The sequence below is a fragment of the Hoplias malabaricus genome, chromosome X2, assembly GCF_029633855.1.
Source record: "Hoplias malabaricus isolate fHopMal1 chromosome X2, fHopMal1.hap1, whole genome shotgun sequence".
Classification (NCBI taxonomy): Eukaryota; Metazoa; Chordata; class Actinopteri; order Characiformes; family Erythrinidae; genus Hoplias; species Hoplias malabaricus.
Genome location: NC_089819.1, coordinates 11,136,479 through 11,158,683, shown reverse-complemented (window position 1 = coordinate 11,158,683; position 22,205 = coordinate 11,136,479). Strand labels below are relative to the sequence as shown.

The 22,205-nt window shown below is 38.5% G+C and overlaps 1 protein-coding gene across 1 annotated transcript in view; it reads left to right on the top strand.

Annotated features, from left to right (window-relative positions):
* Nucleotides 1-22,205, top strand: part of LOC136677053 (guanine nucleotide-binding protein subunit beta-like protein 1) — a 50,616-nt gene that overhangs the window by 20,006 nt on the left and 8,405 nt on the right. Inside the window, exon 6 of the mRNA XM_066654419.1 lies at nt 13,234-13,443. Within this exon, the coding sequence (XP_066510516.1) occupies nt 13,234-13,443 (210 nt within the window). The remainder of the gene's footprint in view (nt 1-13,233; nt 13,444-22,205) is intronic.

Sequence of the window (22,205 nt, the reverse complement as noted above, 5' to 3'; positions counted from 1 at the left end):
CATTTGCTTGTTTTTATGAGTTGTTCTTATTGCTTTATTGCTATCCAGTAGCCTGGCCGATGAAGGTGTGTGTTCAGAGCAGCCGAATGATTTACGATGGCACTGTGTCCTGGGCTGGGATGCTTTTCCAGCAGCACTCTCTGCCCTGTTCCCAGCCCTGTAATTACAGAGCATGGAACCACAGCGGCTAGCTGCCATATATCAGCCAACAGCTCAGCTCGGCAGGCAAAAGTTTACAACGCGCATGTGTGTGTGTGTATTGTAAACACTGTTGAAGGTTTTACTTTCCCTTCCCCATTTATAAAAAGAGACCTGTAATTATTTTCATGCTTAATTAATATCTTTTTCGGTCATATTTATGACTTTTCCGTCTGAGTCCCAGGTCATTTGGCAGGTACACAGTTAATTGGGAAAAATAATCAAAGCAAAAATAGAGTGAGTGTTTGGCTGCGGGCTCTTTGGGTGGCTCGACCAATACAACCAAATTAAACTGCTGTTTCTGTAATAAAATATGTTGTTGTGTTCGTTTTTTATTTTTTGAGCCACCCACTTAATTTTCTGAATTGTGGAGCTGCTTGCGTGTTGGATTTACTAATGAGTGTGTCTTCATGTGCAGTGTGTGAAGGAAGATGAAAGCACACTGGAGCAGGTGGTGATGAGTTTCTAGAGACTCAAGGATGTAATGAAAACAGTCTGAACATCATGAACACAGTCTGCTTCAGACAGAGATAGAACATTTACAAAAGAGCAATAAGTTAAAAAAAAGAGAATTGCCTCATAAAACCAGTAGCATAGCACTGTCTGAATGGGTGTGTGTACTGTACCAGCTCAGAACTCCCAGATGACACTTCATATAACTATGAAAATGTTTGGGGGAACATACTCACCAATAATAATACAACACTTACCACATTTCAGCAACTAATCAGCTTAAAGCTGTTATCTGACTTTAAGAAATCTGATAAACGGGCCTTAATTTTAGTTCAATAATCAGGACCATGGGAGCAAATCTACCTTTTAAATGGGCGTTCATACAAGTGTGAAAATGTTTGGGGGAATGTTGGTTCCCCCGATCAATTCCACTTGTGAGCATGATTTAGTTTGGCTCAGTACATTGCAGGGCTAGACTGTTATTTTTAAAAACACACAGTCATGAATGACTGATTGATAGCTAGACTTGGTGCTTTACATTCTTAGACCGTAAGTGAGTCGCCTCAACTCCAACATTGTGCAGCATCCACCTGGATAATGCGACAGCAGCCGATTTGTGCCAGTGCTCACACCACACATCAGCCGTTAGGATGAGAGGGAATGGCAGAGCCAGTTTATTTGAAGTTGCAAATGATCAGGAGGTCAGAAGTGACCACAGTGGCAGATTTCACAGGACATCAGGGTAACTCCCCTACTTTGGAAATGTCCTGGATCCTTTACTGACCTCAGAAAGTCAGGAACAGCTTTATGTCTCATTTCTATTTAATATGTCACTGTGTCTTTGCTCTTGGGCTTCAGGATTCACAGAAATCACAAAGTCATTTCCCCCACTCATCTGCACCTTCAGCAGCCAGCCTGTTTTCCCTAAGAGGTTTAAGTAATGTGGATTTGCACTGCATGTTTATTATACCACACTGCAAGAACAGTGTTTTTCTTTTCTCTTCTCTAATATAATCTGGTCTTTAAGGTCTACAGTCTAAAGGGGCATTTGTGACTACTATCCTTCTTTTGTTTTCATTCAGGTAGGCTATGAGGAGATGCTCTTAATCCACAGTAATGTGTCCATTCAGTTTAGGCAGGTACTGTACATTCTTTACAGTTGCCAGAATGCAACTGCTGCACCATTTAAGGTGAATTGGAAAATGTGTATAGGAAACTCATTTCAGCTTCACTGTGAATAATTTTTCAACTATTTGGGCTGTGTTACAAATTTATGTCCATAATATCTGCATTAGCTAGTGTTTAGATAACAATAACCAAAAATGTGTGTTATGTAATAAGTTAACAGTAAAAAAAAATCAATGCTGAACATTAAACATCAACAAAAATCCTAACTCTTGGACCAGTGGTGACACAACAGATTTCTCAGTAGCAAATAGGGTTGCAAAAGGGTGGAAATTTTTTGATAAATTTCCAGTAAATTACCGGTAACTTTCCAAGGGAACTTTGGAAATATTTCAAAATGTTAACCTTCCATGGAAATTTTGGGAGCTTTGGGAATTTATTGAAATTAATAGGAAATATTGGATAATTTAAAGGAACTAAATCATACACCATCATCAATGTACCATTTTTTTGTCAGCAGCAGACATTAAAGCATAACAATACAAATAATAACTATTACACTCTTAGTTGCAAGCAAACATTTTAAATGCTTAATTCTTTCATTAAACAATCAAAAGTTCCATCAAAAGGACGCAACCCCTCCCCCCACCCCACCCCCTCAAAAAAAATGTCATTCCAAATGTAAAACAAAGCAGCCTTCCTTCTTCTTACAAAAAAGATCAAATTTAACAACAAATCAAATAAAGATATTTTGGCACAAGCTTCTCAAGCCAGACCGCTGCACGTGCTGCATTTTTGCTTTAATACTTTCAGGCTTCTTCCTGAACCTATGTATCCTCCATGTTCAAATAAATAATTAATAAGGATTAGTTCTTGGTTACAGAAACCAAGAAAAATAAATATAGGTAGTTAGCCTATGCTAGCTTTGGTATGCTAACCTCTTGCTAGCATTGATAAACTAGTCTCTTAAATGTTATTGCTCATTGAGCTATTGTGATTTACCAGATAGCAAACTGTGAGATTACACCTTGATTTAATAGTTGCTTGAATGTTTCTAAGCTAGTACTGTCAATAAAAATTTGAACCTAAATGTGTGCTTTCAGTGGTGGTGGTGAGTTTATAGAAATCATCTGGACATATCCTGTACATGTGATGAAATGAACAGTGCAGGGGTGTGGTCCAGGAGAGCTGTCTTGTTATCCTGGTGATCCCTGCTGTTTCAGACAGCTGCTTTTTCATCTTTCATCTTCAGTGCTGTCGGGGTCTTCTGTACGCACACATTATTCTCTCATAGACTGTGAGACATCCAGCAGGCTTCTTGCCTCATGTTGGCAATGGTGATGAAAAGAAAACGATCGAATACAGATTTTTATAAATGGACTTTTATATGTCTGTTGAAAGTGTATAAAAATCCTGTTCATTTAGACAGTAAAATATCAGTTCAACTCAAGTTTGAAAACTGGTCTTAGATTTATAAAATTCAGGTCCAAGCCTCAACAAAAGGCAGTCCAACGGTGTCTATGGGAGGAAAAACTAAACAAACATGAGTATTCATGTTCAGAACATCAGATAGTGGCGATAATCAATTGAACATATTTTATAAACCCTGTAGTAACCATATAGTGTGAAAGGTTACTGAAGAGTCACTCAGTAATCAGATTTAGTTTTAAATAAAACACTGGCACTTTTTGCTATTTGCTATTTTTTTTGTTATAAAACTTACCAATAAATTCACTAAAGCACGAGATGCAAAATCCTTGGCACATTTATTTACTATTATTATTATATTTTTATTTATTTAATTTTAACTGAATATAGTCCTTTTTATTTTTTGAACAAGGATGTAGAAATGTATATGACTCACTTCGCACATAATGGGGTGATATACTTGCATTTCATGATCATTTTATTATTTTCTGAAGGTAGATTTGCTCCCATGGTCCTGATTATTGAACTAAAATTAAGGCCTGTTTATCAGATTTCTTAAAGTCAGATAACAGCTTTAAGTTGATTAGTTGCTGAAATGTATGTAAATGCATTCACAACAGAAAAGACAATGTCTAAGTTTCATGCTAATAATTTCCAGATGAGGTATATATGATCTGTAAAATAATAATGGAATGGAAATATGTGCTCTAATATGCTACTGTGTTTAAGGTTGTCAGCATAGAGATAGAGAGAGAGAGAGAGAGTGAGAGGGTGGCTGGTGGTAAAGAAGAAATGTTCCTTTATAGAAATCCATCCCTCAACTCTGTCCAGCAATTGCTTCCGTATGTGCCTTTGTCATTCTGGTTCAGTATCACTGGAGATCCCATTCTCCCTCTCTCTTTATCTTTGAGTCAGGCTTCTAAAGCAATTCATTCTCTAGAGCCCTGTTTCTGGAGCCTTGCTTCTACAAACCTAGGTGCATGGGGCCTTTGCTAGAGCCATATTTCTGAATGCAGGTGGGAACATTGATGGGGAACCAAGTTTAATAATAATAAAAAAACACAATTATATGAGCTTGTGAAAGGAACATTGAGAGGAACCTAGACACAAAAGAAGATACTCATAGGAGCATGAGAAAAAACATCCATAAGTAATGAAGGCTCTAGGAAGGAAGGACACGAATGAGGAAGAACCTCCTGAGGAGAACTGCTGAGTGTGGCCTAGAAACAAAAGCCAATGCTCTCTTTTGGAGCTTGAGGAAGAACATCCTTAAGGAATCAAGAGTGTAAAGGAAAGGCAAGCATAGAACCTCTTGAGAAGAACCAAGAGACCAAGAGTGAACAACAACTGAGAGGGGCAAGTAATCAAAAGGAAGAGCTCTGAACCTTGGGAAAGAACCACTGAGAGTGACCAAGCCTCAAAAGACAAACTCTTAAATGCATGAGGAAACACCAAGACAAGAAAGGAAACCTGACAGAGAGGAACCAGGAGAACTTCCTACAGAGTTTGTTTGTTTCCATCTTTCATTTTCTCAGCATTTTCCTTCTTTCTCTCCCTTCATTTCCTTTCCTCATGAGCATGAGGAGGAAGAACTGGGAGGAACCGGTTCTCAGAATAGGAGCATGTCTTCCTCAGTCTTCCAGATAGTACAATTACAGTGGAGTTAATAGCTCTTCAGTCAGTTCTCAGGTTGTGGACAGTTCCATAAAACTATCATCTACAGATTCATCATCAAACCACTCTCTTACACATCAGCTCTTCTCCGTCTTTGTTCCAGATGTTGGATGTGGAGCCTTTATTCTACTTGCCTCATTTTTCTTGCACTTTGTTCCTCCATTCTTCTCTTCCTTCTGTTCAACCATCAGTGTCAGTTATTCGCTTCCTTTCTCAATACGTCTCAGCGTTTCTTTTTGGACCTTCACTTCCTTACTTCTCATCCATTCTCTTCTCAGCTTCAGCATCTGTTCTTCTCCTGTCTCATTGCCTCATGTATCCATCTATTGCTCTTTTCTCAGCTCTGGACTTTTGCTTCTCTTTCTCTTCTGTTCTCCTCTTTCACACTTCAATCCATCACTCTTCCTGTTTCTTTTCCCCTCTCTTTATTTCTTTTCTCTTCTTTTTCCCCCTGTTCTACCTCATCTTGGAGTTTTAGCATCTACTTTTTCTTTCATTCTCCCTACTGTTCTCTCCTCCACTCTTACACAAGATGGTTCCTCAAGGGTTCTTCAGTAAAGGCCATGTTTCTGTATAGAACTATGTCTTCTTTATACAACCATTTGCATGTTGAAATGCTTCTTTGCATGCTGAACTTGCATCTGATTGAGAATGCATTATATATTTTTGTATGTAGCGCCTTTTGGAAAAAAGGTGTACCACCTTAGAATAAGATTCTGTTATAAAGGTTATTGGGTAACCAGGCAAAGCATATAGAGGAAAAAGGGCAACAGTGAACCTACATCAATCTACACTGTTATACCTCAGATCATGCCATATACTGACTTCACTTTTTCTTTTGTTTAACCACCAACAGAATGTCTTTTTATAAATTAACTATATTGTGGTTTACCTAAACATGTGAAATGACTAAATTCACATCCTCAGGTCTGAGCTTGTTCTTTACTTTTTTTTCTCTAAGTTATCAGACACAATTCATTCATTCATTCACTGCCAGAAACTGCTTATCCAAACTGCTTATTTAAGGTCGAAGTGGGGCTGGAACCTACTTCCTAATCACTAATCACTGGGCGCAAGGTGGGAACACACTCTGGAGGGGGCACCAGTCCTTCACAGTGCGACACACACTCACACATGCGGACACTTTCATAGTCGCCAATCCACCTACCAACATGTGTTTTTGGACTGTGGGAGGAAACCAGAGCAGCTGGAGGAAGCCCACGTGGACACAGGGAGAACACACCAAACAGTCACCCGGAGTGGGACTTGAACCCACAACCTCCAGGTCCCTTTTTTTCAGGATTTCTCTGTTGCATCCCTCTATTATTTTGTCGGTGCCTGTCCTTCCTACCTCTACGTTCCCCGCCTCCCTTATCCTGCTGTCTTCACTCTTCCTCTCCGTCACACTCTTCTTCTTTTTGCTCTTCTGTTCAACTCTCCTTGTTTTCCTCCTCTCCCCTTTTCTCATCTCCTGCAAATCTGTCTTTCTGTAGTGTCTTCCCTCTTCCCCCCTCTACTCCTTTATCAGCAGTATCTTTACCACCCTCCCTTCTTTTCTCAGCTCCTGTCCTTCCTTTCTCCCTCTTCCTCACTTCTCCTCCTGTCTTTCTCCCATTAACACTCTTTACACTATCTGCTCTTCTCAACTTCTCACTATCTTCTCTTCCTTTCATTCCTCAGCTCCTTAATTTCTTTTTTTTTCCACTCCGTTCAGCTCTTGGCTCATCTCCCTCCTGCGTTCCTCCCCCTTCTCTTCTTCTTCTATTCCAGTCCTTCCATCTCTCCTCCCCCTTCACACGTTCTCTGCTGCCCTCAACTTCTGTCTCCCCTCTGTCCCTGTGTTTCTCCCCTCCATGGTTTACCAGCTCTTGCCCTTCCTTCTCCACTCCTCCTCTGACTTCTCATACTTTCCTCTTCTCTACTCTTTTCTCTTCTATGCGCTTCCTGTCTTTTTATCTGTCTTTCCTCCTCGTACACTCCTTCCTCCTCCCTCTTCTTCCCTCTTGCCTGTACCTTCCTCGCCTCTTCCCTTCTCCTCTTGTTGTTTTTCCTCTCCTTCCCTGTTTTCTCAGATCTTGTGCTTTTTCTCCACTCCTGATTCTTCCTTCCTTACCACGTCCCCAGTTCTTCTCTCTCCCCATTCTCCTCTTTACTCTTCATCTTCCTTATTCTCCTCTCTTTTGCTCCCCTCTCCCCTTGCCCTTTCTCTGCAGTCCCTCCACTTTCTTTTCTTCTCCTCCTTACCAGAACTTACCCTCTCTCTCTCTCTCTCTCTCTCTCTCCACACTCCTATGGTCTCCTTTCCACTCTTCTCCACTCTAAATGCCTCTGAAGCAGCTGTTGGGATGATGAATCTTGGCCTCCAGCTCGAGGCCTAATCCCACTCAAGTGCTCTTCTGCAGGCCTCAGCCACGGAGGATATAATGAATTAGGTGTCTACCCGGGGTTCCGCGACCTCTGACCTGTGACATCATCAATCAGGGAGCTCCTACACTTAGCTGAAGTGCGCAGGCCAGAGGGCAACAGACGCAAACACTTACCAACTGTCTGTGAGGCTCGCGGATTGATTTCCACTTGTTTTGTTTTTTATGTCATCGCAACGCGCTCCGCTAGGGATATGTTTATATGGGATTCGTGATTCTGTCTATAATTTGTTTAACCATCGAGGAAGAAAAGAAATATACCATTCTCTGGGAGGATGACCTTCCAGCGAGAAAAAGTGAGGCACAACGAGAGAAATGAATCCCCACATTTTGGCCTTTGCACATATGGAAGGGATTTTTCATTGCCAGCTTTGCTGATGGTGGGTACTGCACTATGTACTACATAAAGACAGATGATCTGTAGATTTTCCAGAGCTTCTGCAGCCTTATGGGAGTCTGGAGGTATGGTAAAAAGAACAGGGACTGGGATAACTAACACAGGCACTAAGGTGTAAAACCTCACCAAGGGTGTGGAACCCTAACAACTTGCTGTCAATGGATGTGCAGACAGCTATTAAGTTTTGCTAATAATTTGCATGTAGAGCGGGTGGAGCCGGACACTGGGTTCCTGTGTGGTTAGTCGCAGAAGATGAATAGTGCACCTCTAGGGGTGGGGGTTTTTTCTGTGTTTTGAAGAAAGACTGAATATTAGTATGTGTGCATACCTGTGCTGTGTTTGATTTTTAATTGGTGTTAATGTTAATATGGTTTATTCCAAGTGATCTCAGCATTTTTATGGTTCATTAATTTGGAAATGTATGAAGAAGGCAGCTGGTGTTTTCAAATGATGTATGAAAAAAAAATTGATAGAGTCAAACTTCATTTACAGGCAAGATCATTTTATTTTTGAAAACATTAATATGTTATCACAGTGTTAAGATCACAACATTGGTTCCTGACGTCTGAGTGCACTACAGTCAGTGTTTTTATAAATAAGAACATGTTTGGCTTTTTTGCCAAGAATTTACAAAAAAAAATTATGATGATAAAAATAATAAAAAAGGGGGAAAAAACCCAACTCTTTAATGTGAAAGTAAAAGCAGATTTCTATAAAGTAAAGCCAATTAATAATAATAATAATAATAATAATAATAATAATAAGTTAAATAATTGATTCATCCCTTTCATGTTAGTATTTAAAAGATGGCTGCTATTACAGCACTTTGTTGTGTGAGTAAGTCTCAATCTCTAATTTATTCCTTGTTGCAAAACAGCCTTTTTCAAGTCCATCAACAAATTTTTTACTGGATTGATGTCTTGACTTTGACTCGGCCGCTCCCCAACCTTTACCTTGTTGTCTTTTAAAAAATGTCATTGTAGGTTTCGCTGTATGCTTTGGGTAATTATCTTGCTCAAGGGTGTAGAATTAGCATGGATGGAGGTGACGTGTCCCCACAAATATCCAGCAATTATTGAATTGTTCCCACCAATAATTTGGTCCCCTCCAAAAAAAAACCTGATCTGTCAAGGTGTCATTAACTTAGAGGTGCAGAAAGGGTTAAATCACATTCTCTACTTGAGTCCTACCTCCCCATAACACATATGTCTAGTGTGATTGGCTGTGCCTTTACCTGCTTTAACGTGAGTCTGTAGTTTGGTTGTTAGCAGCGCCAAAACTGGAAGGAAAACTTTCCAGCCATAAGCGAGTATTACTGCGCAAGACTCAGGTGCATCATGGGTGACATATCAAAGGCGAGCATAAGGAGCTTTTTTTAAAGAAAGCTGTAAGTCACTTAAAGTCCAGTTTGTTAATGAAATGAGTCCATCATAATAACAACAGGCTGAAGTCATCTGTTGCTATAAATAACATGGTTTGGAAATCCATATTTGATCCTGCTAGAAAATAATTCTTCTCCCAAGTCATAATTCTCTTGCAGACTGCATGAGACTGGCCTCTAGGATTTCCCTATTCCCTCCATGGCCTGCTGTCGAGACGCATCCTCACAGCCTGATGCTGCCACCACCATGCTTCACGGTGGGGATGGTTTGTTTCTGATGATTTGCAGTGTTTGGTGTCCACCAAATGTAACACTGCAGTCCCTGGAGTTTACTACAGGCTTTGGGTGGATGCTAGTCAAGATTTAATATGAGCTTTATTCAGCAGTGGCTTTCTCTTTGCCACTCTCCTGTAAAGCTTTGAATGGTGAAGACCCCTGGCAGCAGAGGTCAAATGCAGAGTCAATCTCATCTCAGCTGCTGAAGATTGTAACTCCTTCAGATTTAAATAGGTGCTTTGGTGGCCTCTCTCACTAGTCTCCTTTTCGAATGGCCATTCCTTTTGACCGGATGTCCTCTTCCAGGCAGATTTCAATTGCAGTTTCTTAATGACGGATTGAACTGAACTCAAGGGGGTGTTCATTGACTTAAAAATTGCATAGTTTAATTATTCTACATTAATTTGTAGAAATCTGTTTTGACTTTTTTACTTTTTATAGTAAATTATTTTCAAGAAAAGCCAAATTATATTAAAGTTGCATTTTTAAAAAAAAGTAAAGGGGGAAAACCTTAAAGGGGTGAATATTCTTGTAGGCACTGCATGTATTTATTTGCATTCTTATGAATAATAATATTGATTTGTAACTGCGCTCCATAACTATTGTTTAAAACTGGGGGAAAACATCTAAATGTGAATAATTATTGTGATATATTTAAATCGTAGCTATTTGTGTATAAATGAACCTTCAGGCTTTTTTTAAGTATCCAAGAACAAGGCCAAGAGGATCTGGCTTTAATTCTGAGCGTTTGAATGCAGAATGGCAGACTGTCATTTAGTTGTGGTTGTTGTCATGTACACAGAACAGTGTTTGGATGCAGCTGATTGTTGTAATCCCAGTGTCCCTGTTTAAAACTTTGCCCTTTGTTCATTGTTCTTGACAAACTGATATTTCAGCTCTTGAGATTTTGAAACTTGAAGTCTATAAAATTGGGATTTTAATATAAAAACATCACCTTTCAATCCTATATTAAATTACAGTTTTCAATTGATTGTAATTTCGTGGTGTAACTTTACCCTACAACTGAATTACGATGCATGTCTTTACTTGTAAACTTGTAACAAAATTTTTTTAATATGCTTTATATTATTTCTCAGATAAGACATTTGCCCTTGGCTTTAGACTTGTGCTGTGTGTGCGAGTGTGTATGTGCACGCGTGTGTGTGTGTGTTAAAGCACACCTCGGCTGTAAATCTGGCCTGTAGACAGTGGGCCTGCAGCGCTGTGCTGAGTTATGGCTGTGTGTGCTTTTATCAGCTGGCTCTCTCTGTGTTTTTATCCGCTAGGCTGATTTATGAGAAGACCTACTGCATGTAGCCGTTACTTGTAACTGTGGGAGCGTCTCCCATAAGCAACCAAGCAGTGTGGAGTAGAGCCCGCGGAATAATCACAGGTCACAGGGTGTATCTTTAAAGTGTGTATGATAGGAGAGGAGGGTGGTCTCGGAGGGGATGTGGAGAATTCAGTGACAGTCTAGGAAAAGTGGTTTTTAGGTCTTTTGTTCAGGCTATACGTTTTGAAAACCTGTATGAATTCTGCTAGCGCTCCTATGGGATTCTATTTGTATGTTAGCTAACCTAACAGTATTTCACATGAAAATAGTGGTGGTTGTTGAGTTTAAACAAATGCTTGAAGCTTATAAAAGACTTTCCGTGTTATTTTGAAGCTTCTAACACTGCTGCTCTTGTTTTCTTGGTTAAACACCAGCTTCCATTCAGAGACATATAAAGAAATTGCAGAAGATCTAGTGTGATGTTTGCTATAAATACAACAAAATCGGTCCCAACCATTGTGAATCAAAACATTTTGGTTGAGTCCAATGTCACTTGGAAAGATGTAAGTCTTATCAAGTGCAGGAGCTTGATATTTATTTATTATTATTATTATTTCAAACTAATAAAGCTCAGAGCTAGGATCAGTTCTTTGTTTTGTCAGTTTCATTTCTTGGTACTCAATCTTTCCAGTGTATTGCTCAGCTGTAAGTGGAACATGGTGCTGGTATAACTTCCACTACAATTTCAGGCCTTCTTGTGTCATAATGGCAGTGTTTTCTGTGATTAATTCACAGACAAATGGTCCTGCAGCGGAAAAATGCACTACATCATTTCCCAGGTGACAGGATGGAGGAGACAAATTGGTTTTAAAACATGTAAATTATAGCATGCCGTTGTTGTCACGCATCTGAACGGCATTCTTTTCGTTTGTCCGTGTACATGTGTGGGAGGGTGTTTTGTTCTGAAGCAGGAAGTATGCAGTGTGTTTGGAGGACTACGTATGTATGAGTGCAACGTGTGTAACTACTTTGAATACTTTTGAGTCCTGCAGGACCAGTGAGTTTGTTGGTTGGTTGTGTAAGAGTGTTGTGACAAAGATTTTATGAGGCCTGCCGTGAATTGCTGAAATCTGAAATGACATTTGATATGATCATGCAAATGGTAATAGTTTAAAAACTCCAGTGCAGTCATGTTCAGTTTAAACAGCAGTAACTCTGAAAATATCAACCTCCTGGAACTTTTTCACAAGACACTACACCAGTGATTTATATCTATTTATGTTGAATATAACGAGGAGGTGAAATAACTTCTCCATTACACTCTTCAAAACAGAAGGTTCTTCAAGGGTTCTTGATTATGTGGTTAAAGACAATGATTCTCTTTATTACTACGAGTTTTCCCCCATGAGGCTCCTCCTAGTCCTTGAATATAATGGAATATTTCAAGTATATTTAACGTTGGAATAATATAGTTCTCCAGTAAAGAGATAGTGTTTTGACTGATATAAGTATTTATAGTATTTCACAGTCACAGAAACTATATTCAACTTTTTTAGAGTTTACAGACTTTTACTGCCATGGTTTGACAGTTTTTCACTGTATAATGTAACTTTTTTTTTTTTTTTTAAATTTAAACACCAAAACGAGTTCTTCTATTGTTATGGTCTCCAACTTGGAACAACAGTAGAACCCTTTTTGTTGCTACATAGAACCATCTGAAGAATGACCTGACCATGCATAAACCCTTAGGCACATTAATGCTCAGAATCACTGCCTGTAATCATTTAACCATCCTTTTTTAGTGTGTACAGGTTCAGTACCATTTGGAAAAAACACAATATTCTCTTTGATCTGTAGACCAGAAAAAAAAAACACCAGACAGTGGAAGAGCAAGGTCACCATTGCTGGTGCATTTGCTGTGATCATAAACAGGGAATGTGGAGTGACCAACTTTTTTTTTTTTTTTTTTTTTTTTTTTTTTTTTTTTTAATTTTTTTAAGAATTTCACCATGCCTAGTGTGTAAGCTGTAATACCGGTAGCATGTTTGTTTCATGTAAAATATTTTTATTTATTGCCAGCTTTTATGGTTTTCAGTTCATTATTCATTAATTTTTTTTTGGCTGGATGTGTCTGCCTCAGAATATAGATGAGGAGTCATTTGATGAAGGCTGTAACTGCCCGACAGCAGCAGCAGCAGCTGATAAATGTTGCAGCTCTGCTGAGCTTTAACAGCCAGATAACCTTTTCTGATACCCTCCACTGACATAGACTTCTGTTTTACTATAAAGGTTTCTGCAGTGGATTTCTCTTCTACTGTAATGTTCTACTGAATTTAGTTCTACTGTAATGCTTTATAGAATTGTTCTACTATAATGTTAAATTACTATTAGTAAAATAATATTTTTATCATAGCAATGCTGTGTATTTCTGTTACTGGTACACTACTGCACTGTAGACTTATGTTGTATTGTAACACTGTTAAACTACAAACCTTAGTTTTACTATAACACTGCTGTACACTTCTGTTTTACTGTTATGATGCATTGATGTAGTCTGTTGTTCTGTAAAACTGATACTTCTACAAATGTCCCTCTGTCTCTGTAGGCAGACTCTGGCCCTATGCTGTGTGCTGGTTATGAAGACGGCTCCCTGGTTCTCTGGGATGTTTTTCATAGACGTCCTCTCAGCTGTCTTAAAACCAATCCTGAGCCAGTATTGTGTCTGGACTTTGACACAAAGAGGCAGAAAGGCATCTCGGGGTCTTCAGACAAGACCCTGACCTCCTGGACCATCGACAGCCAGCAAAACCTTCAGGTTATCATTTTCTGTTTTTCATTTTCAATTCAGTAAAGTTCCATTCATCTCAGACTACAAGTCTTGGTACGTCTTTAAAACAAGGCTACACTTAAATCTATTTAATAAATGGTTATTAAATGGGTTGTAAACACCTTAAAATTCATTAATAATCATTTGTAAACAGAGATAAAAAAGAAAACTGTCACCTATTTTTCATCTAATAATAAAAGTGTCAGAACATACTGAAAATGTCAAGGTAAAGAATAAATTTAGACTTTAGAGTTAGGTACACCACATTACCATTGGTGTCTAAAAAGATATACTATTGGTGGTTAATTAATTAAACTTGGTGAATAAATGGTTAAACTTATTAACAAGTATGTGCTGGTATAGGGTAAGTATCCAGAGATCTGTGGTTTAACAGTGTAGATGAATTAGTTATTAAATGATTATTAATGTTTTGAATGCATTTACAGCCTAATTTATAACCATTAATAAACATATTGTAAACCATATGTGAACATTTGCAATTGTAGTCTTATTCTAAAGTGGAACCCAAATATTTTATAAGATCATTCTGCACTTTACCTTCTTAACTACGGGAGATATTCAGCTGAGATTCTGAATCCCCAAAACCATCTTAGATTTTGGACCATTTTGAAATAAATTATTAACACTCCAGCACATTTACAGTACTTTCTCTTACCCACAATAGTTGATCTATAATGGGACAGTTAAGGTTTACTCATTTGCCTGTTTAAATAATATATAAAATAAAGTACTACACTGAAAACTTGATCAATATGTGACAGTACTTAATTAATTATTTATCTCTGTATCTGTTTATAAATGCGTATCAGCTAGTGTTATCATAAAGCAGTGGTTTCAGTTAAAATTAAATTAGCTATGATTGCTATGATTGCAGTTGCTATGATTTCCTTCCAGTAAAGTTCCAAACCTCATAAAGTCTATATTTTGTCTTATAGGCTACATCCACACCCTCCGATTATAATCAACAGCACTTCGTATCACCTCAGTAATATATATTGTCAGTTTTCAAAGTAAGATACTTAAACATACACGATTAACTCTTGACACAAAGAATTTACAAATGACAAACAAAATCAAGGCCTTCACTGAAGTAAAAGAAATCAAGACAGAATTTTCAAATAAACTGAAACATACTTTAGAAAAAAACACAGAGACTTGAACAATTCCTTTACTCTTAATGATTTGTTTTTCCTTCTACATTATTTCAGTTATTTTCTGCATCATTTTTCTGTAAGCATCCACCCGTTCCTCTTCTTTCTCGTAAACTCTGGGTAAAGAAGCTATTTGATTGGCTTATTTCAATGAGGCTGCACATTGTCTATTGCCCTGACCATCTGAAAGCTCAAGTAATATTATTATTAATTCTCATAAATGTATCAAAATGTTTTCATGGATCTGGATAAAATCATCCATGGGCTTGGGTCTGGACAGAGCTTCGCCAATAGTTATTGCCTGTTATAAATGATGCTTTATCTGCTGTTAATGTCATTTCACATGTGTTTGTTATTACAGCCAATGCTCAGGGCAGTAAGCCTGTATTAATGTCATTGTAGGTTTCTATCATGTGTCATTAAACACTAATGTAGGTGTGGCAAAAACATATGAATGCTACCTTTCAGGAAAGTGTTATGGATTACTGGCTCGTTATACAACGTGTTGTTCATACAGCATATAAGAGAAGCAGGTTTATATGACTTTAGATTATACTTGGCATTGGGACTGATGACCGTAATCGTCTATGTAGCTATTCCAGAGCATCCAATCGTTTTAATGGTTTTTCATTAGGATTGATGGAGTCGAGTTGGCACGGTTGGACTTCAGTGTCCATAATAGGTGCATCTCTGAGTTATCCGGCTGATTCGGAGTCTGAGTCTTGGCTGATTATGATAACAAATGGCTCATGGAAAGAGATTGACATGGGATAGCGGAAACTTTTCATTCACGGTGTTTCCTTGATGAAATCTGATCTGACATAAAGTCTTTAAGGCAACACACAACGCCGCACACTCAACCACACACTGGAAAAATATTAGATCATGTCGTAGTGTATCTTCTGGCTCCTTCAATGTGATAAATCAGTCCTCCTGGTTTCTCCAGTGTGATCATGATGTGACAGCAGTCCTAACCGCCACATTCTAGTGTTATGCCAGATTAACCCAACAGTTAAAAAAAAATAATAATAATAATAATTTTTTTACAAATTCTACTTTCGCCTGCTTTCATACAATATGAAGAATAACCTGCATGGTAGGGACATTTTATCTCATATAACACACCTATAGCACTGATTTGAGGAACTAAACAGCCATAATTTTACGTGAAGAATCTGTGCTTATGAAGACAGAGAGAAAAAAAGACTGATGTGCACCCTTGGTCTGTGGAGGGAGGGAGAGTGGTGTTGTTCTTTCCAGCGCCTTTTACACTTGAACGGACGACTTAGAAATATTCGCAAACCCGCTCGTATTATTCCTAGTGCTCAAAAATGTATCTGCAATAATACTGCGAAAGCATTTATTCAATATTTCTCAAAATAGAGGCTGCACGGGCAGAATGGTTTACTTTTGCTCGTGCTGAGGGAAAAAAAAGGGTTTGATTTAGAAGGCAATTCTTGGAGGTTAGGGCTAGGCGAGCTGGGAAAAGAGTCAGCGGGGGCTTTTAAATTAGCCTCAAGTGCAGCACAGTGTGACGTCCAGACAGCCACCGAGAACTCTTCCCACAGACGTGTTATTGTGTGTGGCAGCAGAGCCGCGGAATCTGCTGGGTGGCTGCCTCTCTCTCTCTCTCTCTCTCTCTCTCTCTCTCTCTCTCTCACTCTCTCTCACTCTCTCTCTAGCTCTCTCTCTGAACTGTCTCCTTTCTCTGTCTTTATCTCATGTAAACTAAAGCTGTTTCTCTTCTACACTCTCTGCCGTCCTCCATCTATCTTGCTCTTACTAGCTTTTCATTCCAAGCTCTTTCTCTCTCTCTCTCTCTCTCTCTCTCATTTTGTTTTCCTGTGATTTTTCACTTGCTCTTTCCATCCATTGCTGTCTCTCTCTCTCGTTTTCCAACATTTGCATTCTTTTTAGCTCTCTTTCCCTTTCTGTCTATTTAACTCTCTCTCTCTCTATCTCTCTCTCTGTCTCTGTCTCACTCACACACACACAAACACACACACATATTCCCTCTCTTGCCCTCTCAAACTTTTGCTTTCGCTCTTTTTTATTTGCTCTTTGCCTTTAACTGTCTTTTTCTGTCTGTCTCACTCTTTCCATCCATTGCTCTCTCTCTCTCATGCTCTTGCTTTCCATCATCTGCTTTATTTCTAGGTTTCTCTTTCCATCACTTTATCCTTTTAAAGCCTCTCTCTCTGTCTCTCTGTCTCTTTCTCTGTCTCTGTTTCTCTCTCTGTCTCTCTCTCTCTCTCTCTCTCTCTCTCTCTCTCTCTCTCTCTCTCTCTCTCCCGCTGATGAACGACCCGTGAGAGATAATAAAAACATCAGTTCCTCGCAGGCTGCTAACTAAACAAAAAACACATCTGCAATAAAATGAACAGTAGTTCTCAGTGGGAGGTGGCAGTAAAGGCTAATGTGGGAGAAATGGCTACGGGCCCTGAAGCCCTTCCAGGAGCTCACAGTGAACCGAGACTCACAGAAAGTGTACTCTCTCAGCTACAGCCGAGTCTGACCAGTATTATTTCTACAATCAGTGTACACAGCAACTTTAAATGAAAGAAATTATTAATTGAAGCATTAAGCTAATGCATGTTTAAAGCAGCAATCTGTAACATATTTACTGTACTCAGTCATTAAATGTACAGAGTGTACCATAAGAGATTAAGGAAATGGGCTGAAGCAGTTGAAGCACTGCACTCTTTGAAAATAAAGGTGCTACAAAGGTTCTTTGAGTGATGCCATAGAAGAACCACTTTTGGTTCCATAAAAAATAAATAAATAAATAAAAGAACCTTAAGATTGAGGGATGAAATGTAAACCTTTAAAATGTTTTAAATCTCTTAAAGAGGGTTATTTATTTAATAATGGATCAGAAAATTCTATGGCATCCCCATAGTTTCTGTGTTTTAAAGAAATTATGGATTAAGAGTTTTAATAAGAGTTTAATTAAAAGCCTCTGATATTTGACTTTTTATGGTGGAAGAGAGAATTTAGGCTGGTGAATTACACCAATATTAGCCATTCACAAGGGTACGTAGATGATTTAGTGCTGTGTATGTAAGTAGAAATTACAGTTTTACAAAGGAAGAAATATTGATGGCAAAAATGAAAACAACAAAATCTTGGAAACTCCTGGTATATGTCTTTGAAGCACCATTTTGAAGTCCCCTGGAGAAAATGAAGCCCCAGGCTAAGAAGACCACTGTTTTAGAATGGCACAAATATTTTTGCTTGCATAATGCACACTTCTTAAAGTAGAATCCAGAATTAATTTGAACTTGACTCAAGCCAGGCTTATATTTGGGAAATGCCATCTGAACCCAGTGTGAGCAGCTGGGGCCATTGGATTCAGACAGATATGTCAAGGTCTGTCAGGGGTCTTCTGAGGTCTTTAGGCCACTGCAAGTGACTCTGTTAAAGAAATTGTCTTCATATTCATTAGTCTTCATAATTCATAGAAATAGTTTAGCCATATATATATATATATATGTGTGTGTGTGTGCATGAGTGCAATGTGTATAAATGTTTTCTTTACACTACACAGTTGTCTTTAAAATATCATAAGACAGCCCTTTTAAATTTTTAAAACATTTACAGAATTAGTAATTAAACAATAACATGGGGACACTTCTGTTCTTTAAAGATACAAACAGCTGTTTTTATCTTTAAAGCCTTTAAGCCTTTAAAGGTTCAGCAGGGGGTTTTAAATCTGGTTTTAATTTTAATTTGTTATTTATTTATTTATTTATTTATTTTTGTGGGGGGGGGGGGTGCAGAGAAATTCTCAACATATTTCAATGACCTACATGTGAGAAATAATTAAAGAAAAGATAAGAGGTATACAGAGTACTTATGCACCATGGGGGACTTGAGAGAGTTAAGATTTGTGTGAAGCCTTAACTTATCAGGAGTGCTGAAGAGTCCCCTGGCAAAAAAAACTGAGAGAAACTCCATTTGATGGAAGCCAGTTTGGTTGTGTGTGGGGGTGTGTGCTGGGTGTGTGTTGGCAGGACTTTAGTGGAGGTGATTGAGGAGTGGATGGGAAGCAGCTTTTATCAGCAGCAGATAAAGATATCCTGGCTGAACGGCTGCTCCAGCCACGACACACACACGCACACACACACACCATATTATTGGATGTCTGTGCTGGGGAGGAGGGCTGCTGTGTGTGACACCGGGTTGACTAAGAGTAATTGCACATGCATATCACTTTGCTAGTGTGCATGTGTGAATGCAGGGGAGAGTGGGTTTGTGTGTGTGTGTGGGGAGACTAGGATTTTTGATGCAGATTTGGCATTTAACCAACTGAGGGTTGCTGAGTGCAGTTCCTGCTATCTAGAGACACACAGGCTGTCTGTGTGTGTGTGGTTGTTTTAATACAACTTTAGGATATGATAGTGATGTTGAAAATAACAAAAGGTATCAGAAGATTGTAAACATGGTACTGAAAATGTGCATTTTTTGTGTTTCTTGAAAAAATATAATTTCTAAATTTATTTTTACAGTTTTCAAATAGACAACGATAAAATCGCTCATCGTTGTCCGTGCAGCAGGCGACGTGTTCCTGGTGGGAGTGTACAGCAACACACAAGCAGGCAGCGTCCCTCAAGTACAGCAACCAGTGTAAGAGCAGTGTAAATAGGCGTTATTTATTCACAAAATGATCACAAGTTTGACTAGACATTATAACTTTTATCAAAGCCTTGTTTTATAATAAAAACCCTCAAATTGCAAACCTACAGCTGGTTTGTTATTTTGTTTATGTAACAATAACTGAACATTATTTTTTACTCAAATGTCAACTGGAATTTGGGCATAATGTAATTTATCAAAAGTTAGATTTACTTAAACATTCAATGTAAGTATTATTTAAATGTTCAGTAGTAAACAACAAAACATACAGTAGACTTGAACTTTAAACAAGTCCGGACGATGTAAGGGATGTTTTGAGAAAGGAACAAATCTTAAGTAGGAACCAAAGTGGGACTGCTTTCTGATTGGTAGTTTCCACTGCGCATCACTGCTCATTTGCATAGAGTGTAGCAGAGCACTGAGCCATTGCTCGCGGTCACGTTGCCCAGTGTCGCTGACTCTCATTGAAAACGAATGAATTCTGGTTGCCGTGTCACTTTCGCTGTGCACGTACAGTTACACTGTAAACCTGAGTAAGTTATAACAGAACGCAAAAACTGATATTTTTCATGAACTCAAATGTCTGAAGTATGCATACCCATTTAGTTTAAGTGTCTACTACTAAATTTAATGCTGGATACATAAATAGTATAAATAGTTTGTGGATTGTTGGTGAACACAAGCTCCTCAAGGAAGTGACCAGATGTGGGTCTCGAATGCACAACCCCAGGACTCTGGAGCTTTGTAACAGTGATGTTTCCTGTTGTGACACTGCCCCTCACACTGAACTAAACACATGACCCTGTCCATATATAATTCACGAAAAACAGTGATCCCCGGATCATCCGCCATCTTGCGCAATGGTTCTACATCTGTGGCTTCAGAGAACTTCCTGCTGAACTCATAACGTTTAAATATAGTTAAATATACCCTCATATACCCCTATTATGACATGAAACCACATATAGGACTCTGCTCAATCAAAACTATACAGTTTCACAAACTCAAAAATTATTGACGTTAATTGAATTGTTAAATTGAGTACAACTTCTCAATATATCACTCAATCCAGTTAATTACTTTAAACATTAGAGTTTACACTGTATAATGGCTAAGAAGTATTTGCTTGTCTCCACTGGGATATTAGAACACTTATCTTTATATCTCCAAATATTTGAAGTTGAATGGCTTTCTTGCCGTCAGTTTGGTCCTGCCATCACTCTGGACTTTCCTGTATACAAACAACTCCATTTTTGTCCTATCTGCCTACAGAACTGATGGCAAAAAGCATTCCTATTAGATAAGGTGAGATGTTCCAAGGGCTAGGTGAGCTATTGCATGCCTGTAATGTAGAATCTTAGTCATCCTTGGTTAGCATTCATGCAGAGAAGCTTTGTGCAGTGTCCCCTGGAGTGTCTGCCTTGAGATGTTAGTAGTAGAATTGTTGTGATTCATCAGGATTGCCTTTTTGGTGAATCTTGGATTCTTCTTGATCTCTCACACTGCTGTTTGTGCCAGGCCAGGAGTCTGTTTTGGTTTCCTAAGATTTATGGTTATACTTATTCACTGTGTGGAACTTCTTGTTCTTTTGATTGTATCTTGCACTGTAAACACTAGCTCTTGAAAACACTTGTGTTTGGCTTTTTAGCTTCACATCTGTATCATGAAATGGCGAAATGCACAACCTGTGTTGGCCATGACTAGCGTTTGGGTAGTGAATGACTAGAGAAATGCAGCATTTACTGATCTCAACTGATATTTGATATGATATTTTGACTGCTCTGGAATGTGGTAGAATTTACCAGGATCCAGATATTTCAAATATGTCTTCTGACTCCTGTTTTTGTACTTTTTAGCCAGAAGGAACATGTTGCTCAATTTAAAATTCGCCCAAAATCAACATTTGGCATGGGTGTGAATTCTTGCTTAATTATATTTACATCACTGTCAGAACACAAACATGTATCTCAATTTTAATGTCTTTTTTTTTCTTTTTGACATATTTCCAGATTCCAGACGAGAAAAGAAAAAAAAAGAAAAAAGGTTTAAAATTAATTTATTTATATTACATTAAGGCTATTTTGCAGGTTTTTGTTTTGTTAAGTATTAAATCAAGATAATTATACATTTTGCACTATTTATATAAACTATTACAGTTTATTTGCTGCAAATAATATTTTATATTTTATTTTATTTAATAAATAACTGTTGTTAATATAAACCCTTTTCATAACCCCTATTCCTAATTCTGAAGAACATTCGCGTGTTAGGTGTTTTTACCCATGCTTTAATGAAAGTTGTGTCTTTTCTTGGCAATTTCACATGCAGTCTGTGTATGCTTTGACAGCTCAGCTGGCAGAAAGCTTGATTTAGTATTTCAGATTTCTGCAGTATAATTGAGAATGAACAGCATGTTCTTTGGATGGACAGACTACCTCTCTGCAAACTCTGTGATTTTGGTGAGATTCCTCTGGAGTTAGTGGAATTACAGTCTAAATGAGTTGTGAAGTTAGTCTGATGTTTGCTGTGAATTCAGTGTGCAGTCAGTTTGATTGAATCCCAGTGCAGTGTGCATTCAGTTTGGTGTCAGTTTGGAGCCCAAGGATTCAGTGTGAATTCAGTGTACGTTTAGTGTATATGCAGATCGGAAATTTCTCTGATGATGGCTGTTGCAAGAGGGGATTTTGGCATGCATTTTTATTGGCTTCCCTGCGACGTAACCCCGTGAAACTGCTTGGGACTCTGCAGGGGACTGGAGGTGAGATGAGTCAGGACTGTTCGGGGTTTTTGGCAGAGGTGTGCATGTGTGTGTTTGGCTCTGCACTGGAAGGAATACTCGAGCAGCAATGTGAGTGATGGGTCCTAAAGAGTGATGTGTAAAGGTTTGGAACTTTGCTGCAGGAAAGTTTTTGCCTCGTCTCCAGGGATAGAACTAACAGCTTT